This window comes from Pleurodeles waltl, chromosome 1_1 (genome assembly GCF_031143425.1).
Source record: "Pleurodeles waltl isolate 20211129_DDA chromosome 1_1, aPleWal1.hap1.20221129, whole genome shotgun sequence".
NCBI classification, from domain to species: Eukaryota; Metazoa; Chordata; class Amphibia; order Caudata; family Salamandridae; genus Pleurodeles; species Pleurodeles waltl.
In genome coordinates, this window is record NC_090436.1 from 176,111,650 (window position 1) to 176,123,974 (window position 12,325).

Below are 12,325 nucleotides of genomic sequence, written 5' to 3' on the forward strand. Positions count from 1 at the left end.
ATGACTGCCGTGCAACAAAAAAAACAAAAAAGCTTCTGGCTTTACCTGTAAAACGTGTATCTAGAATTAAAAAACAATTCAATTAATGTGGCAGCGTGTTTCAAAGAAACTGAAACCCAAATACTAGATAACATTCGTCAAAATGGTTATCTAGTGACTGCTAGGGATTTCACCTGAACAGGCTCTTTTCTCATGGGTCACATATTTCATATTCTGGCAATAAATTCAGTACTTTACTACAACTTACCATAAATGTCACACCTCACTGTCTCACTTCTCTGCTAGAATAGGTACGTTTCCTTACTTTGTCGATTATATTTTTTTGCATACGGTTTATGACTATATTTAAAAGTCGTTTAATACTCAAGTTTTTCAAAACTAGACAGGTGCTTTAATCTGAATGTAGTTCTGATATAATAAAAAATAAGTGGAGTAATTACAACAAATCATACAAACAAACATGCTTTACATATAACCTGCAATGAAAGAAAGCCTAAGACCTAGGCTTTATGGTGGTAGTTAGAAAGAGGAGATGGAGGTGAAGAGTATATGTATTTTAGGATGTCTGAAGAAAATCAGCATTGCACTAGCTTTGATGGTGGGGCTTTCTGTAGGTCTTGGAAAAGAGAACTGATTACCGTAGGGTTCCTGTGCCCCGGCATGTAAGCATCTTCTGCTCCCGTTTTTTACCTCCACCTTGGACGAAGACCTCTATTGTTGCGCCACCCCTTGTGTGAGTCGGGTTAAATGGACATCTAAGACCACAGTACAAACCACTTCAGTAATATCTAATGTTCACTTCTTATTTTGTGGGGTTGTAGACTTTTTCCCTTACAGTGGACAACAGACACAGTCTCAGACTAAACTATTAGCTCCTATATTGTGTTGTGGTTTTTCTGTGAGGATCTTTACCGAGGTGGAGACAGGTCAAGTGGGATGAAGCGCAGGTTTATCCAGGAGACCTTACTGTTTCCAAGACTGGTCATGTATCTTGAAGACAGACTTCTGATGGGCCCTACAAAGGTTTGTAGTGGTAAAGCTTTAATCCGAAGCAGAACTAAATATGGCTTGCAGCGATCCTGCATTTGATGATGCTTCACTTGAGTTTCTAAAAAACAGGCACCAAGTCCGAGGATCTTAAGCATCAATACACATGCAACATGATCATTGCACATTAATTTATTCATACGAAAACATATTTGTATTAGTACATGACATACCTTGGATTGCCAGACGAGCCTATAAGGGTTGGAATTGCCAAGTTTCTCCATAACTCTTTGAACGGTTGCACCCACTTCCTGCGGATAAGGATCCCCGCGATTCACTACCTGTAGCACAAAGTAAAGAGAGATTTTAAAAAGTATTTTTTTACCTAATGATTTGGAAGAACTGCAGAGGTTACTATTTAAAAAAAAAAAAATCTCACTCTGTGCTCTATTCTTCAGGGGATGCCATGCCTAACCTGTGAACATATGCATGTTAATGAATTATGGAAATATACCCACTCCTACATGTAACCACGTAAGTTTGGTTTACATCTTGATGCTCCATTGAAAGTGCTCTTCTGCCCTCCAGAACCACATCTGCAATGAAAATGCCACTAAATATGGAACCAAAAAAATAAATAATTTCGGAGCACAAACAGGAGACTGTGGATATTTCAGAGTGGAAAAGTTTATATTATTTTGCACCAATAGTGCCAGCAGTCACAGGGTTAAAGTTTATCAGCATAAGTCACGTTGTGTGGGGTTAAACAAACCTACCTCCCATAGAAGTAAGCACATAGAGAAACTTTGTTTTTAGATATGTTGATACCTGCCTAACAACTATGGGGCCAGATTGCAAAGCGTCTTGCAACTGCATCTCTAAGAATCACAAACATGTGAAATGCACGGTTGTTATCCCCAAACCCGGAGTCAGTCTTGATGAACTCTATGAGGAACAAATCAAATCTTGGCTACTTGATGTTTAATCAAAAACATGAATTTCACTGAATCAGAAGATGCAGAAATGTCCAACAGTATGTTGGATTTATTCCTTCTAAAAATCAACCACTGGTCAGACTTCTCCACAATATTAATTTGGGTAGGAAGTGGGAAAGTGGACGATGAGAGGGACTGACCATTTGGAACGTCAAAACACTCAAAAAGTCAAAATTTTGTTTATATTTACAAACATTCCAAAGACCTTTCCTACTCGATCTGCACATGTGACTTCAGTTTGGGAAACGTTTGTAAAAAAGATGCAAATATGCAGCGAGTAGAAGGCACGCAGTATGGATTTCTGTATTTGGGAGCTGCATGGAATTAGGCTGCAGCTGGATTTGCCTTAGTTTCGTTTTGGGCTAAACATGCTTTCAGCGTAGATGATGGATTAACATGCCCTGGACTTTGCAATTCAACTCGAGTTTGTCTTAGTGAATGTGGTGAATGCTTTCACTAAGGGACCATTCTAGTGCCAGCGATGCTTGCGATCACCGAATGTTGGGGTGGTGGCGGGCTGAAAGCTCTGTGTGAGGCAATTCATGAGGGAGTTTAGGACTAAGGAGTTGCATTCGTGGTCGCTTGAAAGTCTTCATTCGAGGTGTTCCCAGAGTAGATATTTAGTAGTAGAAACCTACCCCCAACTCCATCTAACCCGTAAGAGGAGTCCCAGGCCCTTGAATTTTGACCCGAATTCAGAAGAGTTAAAATCTCACATTTATGTGGCACTGCTAGGTTATCCTGTAGGCTCATAGGATAAGTGTCACTTGATGAAAGGTATGTTCACCAGGAAGATGACTAGCAAGTCAACAAGTAGGAATGAAGGGAAGTAAGGATGACTGATGTAACCGGTGTTCTGTAGGAAGCAAGCTATCCTTAGCAACCAAAAATAAATTGTTATGATCACATGGTGTCTCAGTTAAATATTGCTTTGAGGCAAAGAAGCCTTAGAAATACAAGTTATGGTGCACACAGTAGAAGGTTCTCATTCAGCAGAGGGTTCTTTGTGTGTTTCACCAGGATACTGATCATAAATAAAGAAAGATAAGGGGTCCAACGTAGCTGTGAACAAAGGCTATTGGTAAGCCTTTTGCATCACATATTTTAGGGAGCTATCCTCTGTGAGCATAGAATGACTTACAACAAGCAGAAGTTAGATATATGAAAGCAACCACTAAGATTCACACATGTGTATTGGTTCATTGGTTACTCTGCCCTAAAATAACCTGAAATCTGGTATAGGAAAATTTAATTTTCCAGGGACTAAACCATATCCCTCAACAGTAATACGGCGGTGGGTTAATGTTTGCTCAAAACATCTTGTATCAATTAGAACAGTTATGCAAATAAGCAACTTATTTGTTTCTCGAGGATAAGATCCTCATGAATATTCTACTGTACCGCTATACTCTACTCAGAATAAACCTCCAATTTAACAGCAACTGTTAACTGAGTGCCTTGATCTACTAAACAGAATTTTACGAAGAATGTCAAAGGTCTGAACACTCCTTTCTTCACCTTTGTGCTTACTTTCAAATCTCTAAAGTTATTATTTGTCTGCAAAAAATATAGTGCCTAAAGTTTTCCCGACCGAGTACAAGCACTTTTTCATAAAATTACAGTACTTCTGTACAGAATTCTACTGACATTAGTTCTGCTGCTCATATGTATTTAAATACATTTCCCTATGTAAATATGCAAGGGCTCAGGCTGATTCAGCTTCGGCTAAATATAGTTTTGGAATCCTCTCAAAGATTACAAATGTTTATATAGGTCAAATGCGAACAACGAAGGGAAAAAGGAGTATGGATTAAAAATTGTTAAAAGGGGTTCGAGATAAAAGAGTTTCAAAAGCACTGGAACTTAAAAAAACTAGACAGTCTAATGAAACTGAAATCTACACATACTAAGCACTCGCAATCTTAAATATATTCTGGTTTTGTGAACTCTGAATTGCTCTTATATATGCTATAAAGTACCCCAAAAAAACACTAATGTAGTACAATGCACAGACTGTGTGGACTCCTGGTCTATTTGGGTTGAGATGGGGGTAGCCAGTTGAGAAACCGTAATTAATTCAAATTATTTCGTTGTTACTTTACAATATAATTTATGTTGTTTAATGTAACTATTTGATTGACCACCATCATCACCAAACAGTGAATGCTTTATAATTTTCTTAATAAAGTATGATACTTTATTGACAGCAGTTGTAACAACATAAAAGCGCATTGACATGATGGAACCTCCCTTTGTTATTTTCTGAAATACCTAAAATCACTCGAACAGCGCTCAGGCGTTGCAGAGTAGTATTTTGAACCGTGCAAGTTTCCGCCTTGGAATAATTATCAGAATTCATGAAAACGGCTCAAGTTTTCTCAAAGTCTCCATCTGACAGAGTCAGTATTTTCACCCATTTACCCCAACCCATTTAAAACACATGAAAGGTTAAAACACTTCAGTAAAGATATTGTGAAATAAATATCTAACTTTCCAGTGAAAAAACACCCACTCACCCAATCATGCTCTTACTATTCAGTAGGTAAGCAAACAGATCTAGTCATGGCAAAGCTTTCTAAGGTTTGGTAGGAATATTTCAGCTTTACTTTTAAAAGTGGAGTCATAACTTACAGACATTGGCAAGGAATGAGCAGAGAAAAGAATGACAACATCGCCCCTCTTCTCAGCAGGGAACATCAGCAATTCCTTCTGGATATGGTCCGCAAAACACTAAAAGTAAAACAAATATGTGAATTAAAAGAGAAATAAAGGTTTTCCAAACAAAAACAAATGGAGGAATGCTCTAGTTCAGGCATCTAGGTATTTGATGCTTTATTTATCTATGTGGATATTTTATGGAGAGACACACATGTCTCCTTCCATTACTCCCGCACCTGGAAGATGAAGTGAAAAATTTGCTGTGAGAGTCTGAATTTTGACGTAAGACCTTTCCAATTTTTCTCAATCAAAATCTCCTGGCTGCAGAAATGCAGTTGCAGGCACGTTAGAGAGTCTATTTTCAGGTGTTATCTGAACCGCATCTAGTTGGGTTCGTCTCTCAGATTTGGCGGTAGGGCGCACCTTAGCCTAGGACCTCAATGATCTGCCTTCAGGTCTGAGTCATTTGAAGCACAGATTCGAGATGATCAGAGTTTCCGGGTTAGTGAGTGTTGGGGTGTTAGCAGGTGCATTGCATCGTTGGCTTTTCCCGGAGCAGATTGTGTATATTCCTTTACTATACAATGTAAATACAATTCAGTGCAATATCAAGCCAGAATCTTAAACACAGCTAGAGAAATATAAGCAACAGTAAAGTCAATAGTTCTTGCCTATGGGACCTACAGGTTTCGGCAATGCCTTTCCTCGAAGTTGTACAGCATTGGTGTTAAAAAAAAAAAAAAAAAAAGCAGTATTACGCAGCTGTTGTTGGCAGTCACTCATTCTTAATGTAAGTGCATACATTAGGACGTATGCACCGGCTCCCACTATGATGAAGGCATACCCATTGTAACACACTGACAGAACGCCAGGGAGCCATTTTCACTTTTTTTTATTAGTCAGTCTAAGTTGCTGGGCGCAAAATAGAAATTGTAACGCAAAAACGCTTTTGTTGTAGTGCAGCTCTCAACAGCAATCGGCAGCTACTGGAGACCTTTAAAAAACTTTTTTTTTTGTTGCTTTTCTTCCCCATGAGGTGCGAGGGAGTAATGAAGGAGGGGATGTTAGGAAGAAACGTAGGTGAGGAGGAGGTGATAAAATAAAATTAAAGCTGGGTGGTGGGAGGAGTGGAAAGCAGCAGATGAAGGACAGGGGGAAAAAACTTTGGGGGAGAAGGTGTTCGGTAGGGGAGAAAGCTAACAAACACATGCAGTCTCAAGTAGTGCTTAAAGTAAAATAACAAAAGTAGCCCACAAATGGTATTTCACATCTAGACAGCTTTCACTGAGAGATGAAAATTGAAAAGGAGGAGCTATGAGCATAAATAATATCTGAAACGGAGGCCAACGTCTGCCAGCACTATAACCAAGCGCCAATGATTATATCACTTAATATATGTAAGCAAGATGATATAATTCTTCCGGATTACCTGCACATAAAATAGATACATTTTTGACTGTATTGTTGTAAATAACATTCAATGAACACTGATACTTGCACATGTACATTTTATTTTTTTAATGGTCTAATCGTGAAAGTGGGGGTGGGAGGTATTGAGTGCTGGAGAGAGGGCCTGACTTAAGGTGAGCTGGTAAACCATGTAGGAGGTCAGCTGACCTCTCACCAGCTCTTTAGGCTCCACATAATTTAGTCAAACTACCCAAAACTGGTCAGTGTCTGAAAAACAGGAAGTCTTTTAACACAACACTGACATCCAATATGTATCTTAAAAAGGTGCACACTGAATACACCTAGTTCCCTCACTGTGTTACCAAGTTAACACTATTTAATACGCCTCTTAGAACTAGGAAGCCTTTTAAGTTAACTCCAAATAATAAATAAAGAAATGAATAAATAAATAAACCCTAAGTTAAAAAATTGTGACAAAATGGTGGCCAGCACTGGTGACGACCAAGCTCCGAAGCTCAACAGTTATTGTTGTTGGTAGATCCTACAATTAACGCTCAGAGAAGAAGTCAACTGAAAAGACAATCTGTAGCATCTCAAACTGATAACGAAGAAACCTTTATCAGTAAATAAAACACCTCAGGACAGGTATCTTCACCAGTAAATAATCAATCCGCAAGTGAAGAAGAAATAAAAATAAGACTGCATCCATCACCACAAAAAGTCCTAATACTTAAGCTTCAACTCATATCTGTCTGTGAAAACCCAGACAAGAAGGGTTGCACGATTACCCTGGTAGACCTAATGTTCTAATGGCAAAAGGTGAGGAACACCAGGAAAACAAAGACCAATGTTTGGATTCATCTCGCAGTACTTAATTGTGAGGAATGTCTATAAAGAACTGGCATATTTACCACAGTGCACCCAGTTAATAATATAGGGGAAAAGTGAGGGACTGACTGTAAAGCAGATCGCTGACACACCTAACTTAATTGATGAAGACTTCAGTTTGATGTTAGATAGACTACTAAAGTATTTTTTTTTAAATATATTTTTATTAGCGTTTTTTTCAACAAACAAGCCTTAATCAACTTAACCCGTGTTACCATCCCCTGATCCCGTTCCTCTTTATCAGCCCCACCCATGCACACTGTCCCGCTTGGAAATTGTCATTCTGGGTTACTGGTGCCAGGTGCGTGGTACATCTCGTGTTTATGTGCTAGTGCTTCCGCTCTTCGACTACATCTGATTCTTCCGATGATGTGTCTTGATCCTGGGCTTCAGTGTTTGGGTCCTTAAGGCGATCGAGCAAGTGGTCCCACTGCCTCACCCAGTCTACACTCCCAGCTCCTCTTGCTACTTCTTGGTGCAGGGCCCTTCCTTCAGCTTCAGCCCATCCGACTAGTGTGTCCCGCCATCTTGATGTTTGTGGACCTCTGGGATCCTTCCAGTGCATGGTGATCTCCCTTTAGATAGACTACTAAAGTAGTGTGGTCTTAATGGATAACCCTGAAGTTCTGCTTATCGGTTAAACTTTGATGATGGATACACAGATATGGCGCTCCTGTAACACTTTCAACAGCTGACTGATAAAATGACCCTGAAAGCTTGAAATAATTTCTACAAACATAACGGGGCAAAATGACCACCACTACTACTCCCACCACGACCACTGTAATCACTAACACTGCCAAAATTACCAACACCATTACAACGACTACAATTCCATAATTTTCAAAAACATACTTATCTTCAGTACTGCTACCACCATGAGCAGCATCACTAATTGAGCTAGTGGCCCTAATCAACCAAGGGTTTAAGTCCCATGTTTTCCTATGGACCAGACTGCACTTATAGTGTACCTTAATGGAAAGGACGCTATAGAGACATAGAAGCTTGTGCTTGTATGTCAGCACCTTAAATATAATGCACCCTCCCACCTAGGTTGCAGAGGCCTACCTTAGGAGTGTCTGACATACATATAAGGCAGTGCATGTGACTGTGCCACTCTTGGTGAGGACACAGTCGAACTCGAGCTCTTTGCACCACTCTGACAGTCTGCAATGGCAGGCCTGCCATCAGGAGTTGGTATGGGTCACCTAGGGTGGCACAAACTTGTGCTGCAGCCCTGGGGACCCTTTACCACTTGTGCCCTGGGTACCATTTACTAGGGGCTTACAAGGGGGTAAAGTCTTCACCAATCATGTAATAAACATGTCAACAAATGATTCAGGGAAAGAACACATACACTGGAGTCTGGTTAGCAGGTCCCAGTGCACTATCAGAGTCGGAAAACTAGCATCTAGGGGTCAAAATCGGGACAAAAAGTGGATGGGCATATGCAAAGCGCCCCATTTCTTTTACAATGGCTTTTTCTAAACCATGCCCTTCGTCCAGCTGTTTTCCTCTTCAGATTCTCTTTCACCTGTTAGAATCTAACCCCCACATTAGGTTTTTTGTAATGTGAGCTTTCACTGATCGTCTGAGGCACATAATAGTAGCAGCCTTACATTCCCTACATAAACAAGCATTGGCAAATACAAACGGTCTTGCCTATATTTTCAGTTACATCCAAACACATTGGCTTTGCTACACCCCTTTTGTATACTATTTGAAGAGGAAACCCCTGGCACTGAGAGTCAAGCCAGAAGGAGACCGCAAACCAAGTAGGAGGTGGTGCCGATCTGTTCCCCAGTCCCACAGCACATCAATGAGCTGAGGAGACCTCCTTTGACGGTGGCGAGAAGAATATGAAGGAAGGGTCGAGATACACAGGTAGAAAAAAAACATACTGTTTATTTCCATGCTGGTTACGCTAAAGCCCACATGGTGCTTGAACTGACAGCCATTCTGATGTGGTGTACAGAGGGCTGCTGTTCCATCATAATAAATTTGACTAGGCACAAATATTTTAACAGAGAAAACCAAAAAGGTGAAGGATGGCTAAGTTACTTACCTGTAAATCCTAGTTCTATTCCAGGGGTACCCTCATCAAAGTCATAAACACTGAATACTCCAGCCCACGTGTGGGGACCCCGAAGCATATATAAACACACATGTATATGTATCAAATGTATATGAAAAAGTAATATTCTAGTAGAGAATTTTAATACAAATATATTATGTACATCTGTAAGCAATAATGCAGTCTTGGGTTGAAAAACTGGCATTTTTTGTGAATTCTTTTTTTAAATTAAATAAACTCTTCAATTAAAGGTAAAACCTTTCTGCAATCGAAGTAGAGAGCATAGAAAGTATAAACAATCCACTGTAAAAGAAAAAACTACATTGAAAATAAAGGAGCATTATTAGCCAATAGGCAGCATGCAGGTTAACCCAGCAGAACCAAAAAACTGGCACCGTGCCTTAAAGGCCCTGAGCACTTCCAGTATCTCACCATGCCTCAAAAGTGAGAGTGAGTTGATAGTTGGTTCACAGTTAGGTCAGTACTTTTTTACGGTACTAAGAAGAAATAGATCAGTACTGCTGTACCTCTAAAATCACATCCGGGGAGGAGGGTGGGTTGTTTATGACTTTGATGAGGATACCCCTGAAAGAGAACAAGGATTTACAGGTAAGTAACTTATCCTTCTCTTCCAGGGGATCCTCATCAATAGTCATAAACACTGAATAGATTACAAGCCCATCCCATACCCCTGCGTACGAAGCGGTAGAAGCACAGGCAGTCTATTTGTCTTAGTTAAATAAATTTCTTAATGAAGCCTGGCCCACTTGAGTGTCTGTCTTAGCATCTGAATCTAGGCTGTATTGCCTTGTAAAGGTATGCACCGATCTCCATGTTGCAGCCTTGCAAATTTCGGAGATGGGTACATTCTTAAGAAGGGCTATTGCTGCCGCCTTGCCTCTTGTAGAATGAGCTTTAGGATTGGCAGCCAATTGTTTATTAGCCCATTGCTATGCAGTCACAATACATGAAACTATCCAGCTAGAAATCGTCTGATTTTGAGGTTGCCCTGCCTGTTCTCATGTGTCTGTAGTTTACAAATAACCGATCAGATTGTCTGATGCTATTAGTCTTAACAAGATAAAATGTTAGCACCCTCTTCAAGTCCAGGGAGTGCAATGTTCTCTCTGCCGGAGTAGCAGGCTTGGGAAAAAAAGTTGGAAGCGATATGGTTTGATTAATATGGAAGTCCGAAAAAAGCTTAGGTAAAAACCCAGGATGGGTCCGTAGGACTACTCTGTTATAGTGAAAAACTGTATAGGGTTCTTTTGAACAGAGAGCCTGAATTTCGCTGACCCTTCTAGCTGAATTAATAGCAACAAGAAAAGCGGTCTTCCACGTAAGGTGTTGCAAAGAAGCTTTGTGAATGGGCTCAAAGAGAGCGGCCATAAGTTTAGACAAGACCACATTCAATTCCCATGGAGGTAAAGGTGCACAAACTGGTGGAAAAACATTTTTCAACCCCTCTAGAAAATCCTTAACCACTGGCATAGTAAAGGATAACTTTTGTGAGGGCGATTTACGATAAGCCGTAATGGCAGACAAATGTACCTTAATTGGAGGAAAACTGGAGTCCTGACTTCGCAAGGTGAAGGAGGTAGGGCAGGATAACCTCCTCTTGAGCCAGGATGGGATTTAAATCATTCTGTCTGCACCACATGTAGAATCTTTTCCATTTGAGCGCATAAGAGCGTCGCATGGAGGTTCTTTTGGACTCCTTTAAAACATCCATGCATTCCTGTGAGAGGCCATACTGCAGGAATTCAGGAGCCATGCCGTCAAGCTCAGCGAGGGAAGGTTGGGATGTAGAACTTTCCCCTCCAGTCTGTTGAGAAGTTCCGGTCTGCACGGCAGCCTCTTGTGAGGTTTTTCTGACAACTGGAGGAGATCTGTGTGCCATCATTGGCGGGGCTATTTCAGGGCTATTAGTATCATCCTGGTTTTGGACCTGTAGAGTTTGTTGTTCACCGTAGGAATTAGGGGAATGGGTGGAAAAGCGTAGATAAATGTCCCTGACCAATCTATCAACAGGGCATTCCCCTTCATCCCTGGTTGGTTAAACATGGATGCGAAGTCTGGGTATTTTTTGTTGGTTTCGTCGGCAAACAGGTCTAATTGAGGATACCCCCATAACTGAAGAATGTCTGCTACGACGTCATCGTGAAGCACCCAGTCGTGCGAGTCTGAGAGGTTTAGGGAATCCACTTTTGTGTTTTGTTCCCCCGGTAGGTGAACCGTTGTGATTGACAGCCTCCTCGCTAGTATCCAACGCCAGATGGTCTGTGACTCTCGAGATAGAGGGCGAGATCGGGTTCCCCCTTGTCTGTTCAAATAGTACATCGTGGTCATGTTGTCTGTTTGGACTAAAATGGATTTGCCCTTGATGGATGGGTAAAACGACTTGAGAGCCGGATGAACTGCCCTCAGTTCCAGCAGATTGATGTGGTTTTGCTGCTCCTTTCTCGACCAGAGACCTTGGGCTTGGCGAGAGCCCATGTAAGCTCCCCAACACTGTAGTGATGCATTCATTACTCGGGTCTCGGTAGGAGTGCTCTGATGAAAAGAAACCCCTACCAACAGATGTTGTCGGCGAGTCCACCACTGTAGCGAGGTTTTTGCCACATGTTAGAGGTTTATTCTGTCTTCCCATCTGGCTCAGTTGACTCCACTGAACTTCCAGGTTCTCCTAAAGAGGCCTCATGCGTAATCTGGCATTCGGGACAATGAAAATGCAGGAGGCCATGGAGCCCAGTAGCAAAGCTATTTGTCTGACTGTAGGTCGTAGAGTGGGAAGAATACTGTGACACTTCTGTGCTATTGATAATAGTCTCTCCTCCGAAGGATACACTCTTTCTAGACTGGTGTCCAGAATTGCCGCTAGGTAGTGGAGCCTCATGGTTGGACTTAGTAGGGACTTTTGTAGGTTGACCTGCAGATCTAGTGTGTTGAAGGTGCCCAAAACGATCTTGAAGTGGTTCAAAGTTTGTTGTACAGAAGGGGCGTGGCCAAGATGGCGGCCGGAACGGACGCTTGAACGAGGAGCTCCGCTCTTGGCCCACTAGAATCCTTCATTAATCCTGGCCCCAGCACCAAAATTACACTAAAATTGCACACCAGAGCCTCCTCTGAGTCTTTTCATGGGATAGCTAGGCTCCGCAACGCATGCAACAGCTGAGAACGGGCAGTGCGCGGTCCCGTGAGACCAGAGCCGAGGGGAACATCAGCGGGTGCCATTCGACCCGGCTGACCGGACCCACGAGGCCGGGATCGCGGCCCAGCCCCTCGAACGGAAATAGCGGATCAGCGGAAGAGT

General features: G+C 41.6%; 1 protein-coding gene across 2 annotated transcripts in view; it reads right to left on the reverse strand.

Annotated features, from left to right (window-relative positions):
• The window catches only part of FECH (ferrochelatase), a 148,740-nt gene that overhangs the window by 22,907 nt on the left and 113,508 nt on the right, over positions 1 to 12,325 (reverse strand). For both annotated transcript variants that reach the window (XM_069220028.1, XM_069220020.1), the window contains exons 7-8: positions 4,614 to 4,712; positions 1,221 to 1,328 (exon numbers count right to left, since the gene is read on the reverse strand). In XM_069220028.1, the coding sequence (XP_069076129.1) occupies positions 1,221 to 1,328; positions 4,614 to 4,712 (207 nt within the window). The remainder of the gene's footprint in view (positions 1 to 1,220; positions 1,329 to 4,613; positions 4,713 to 12,325) is intronic.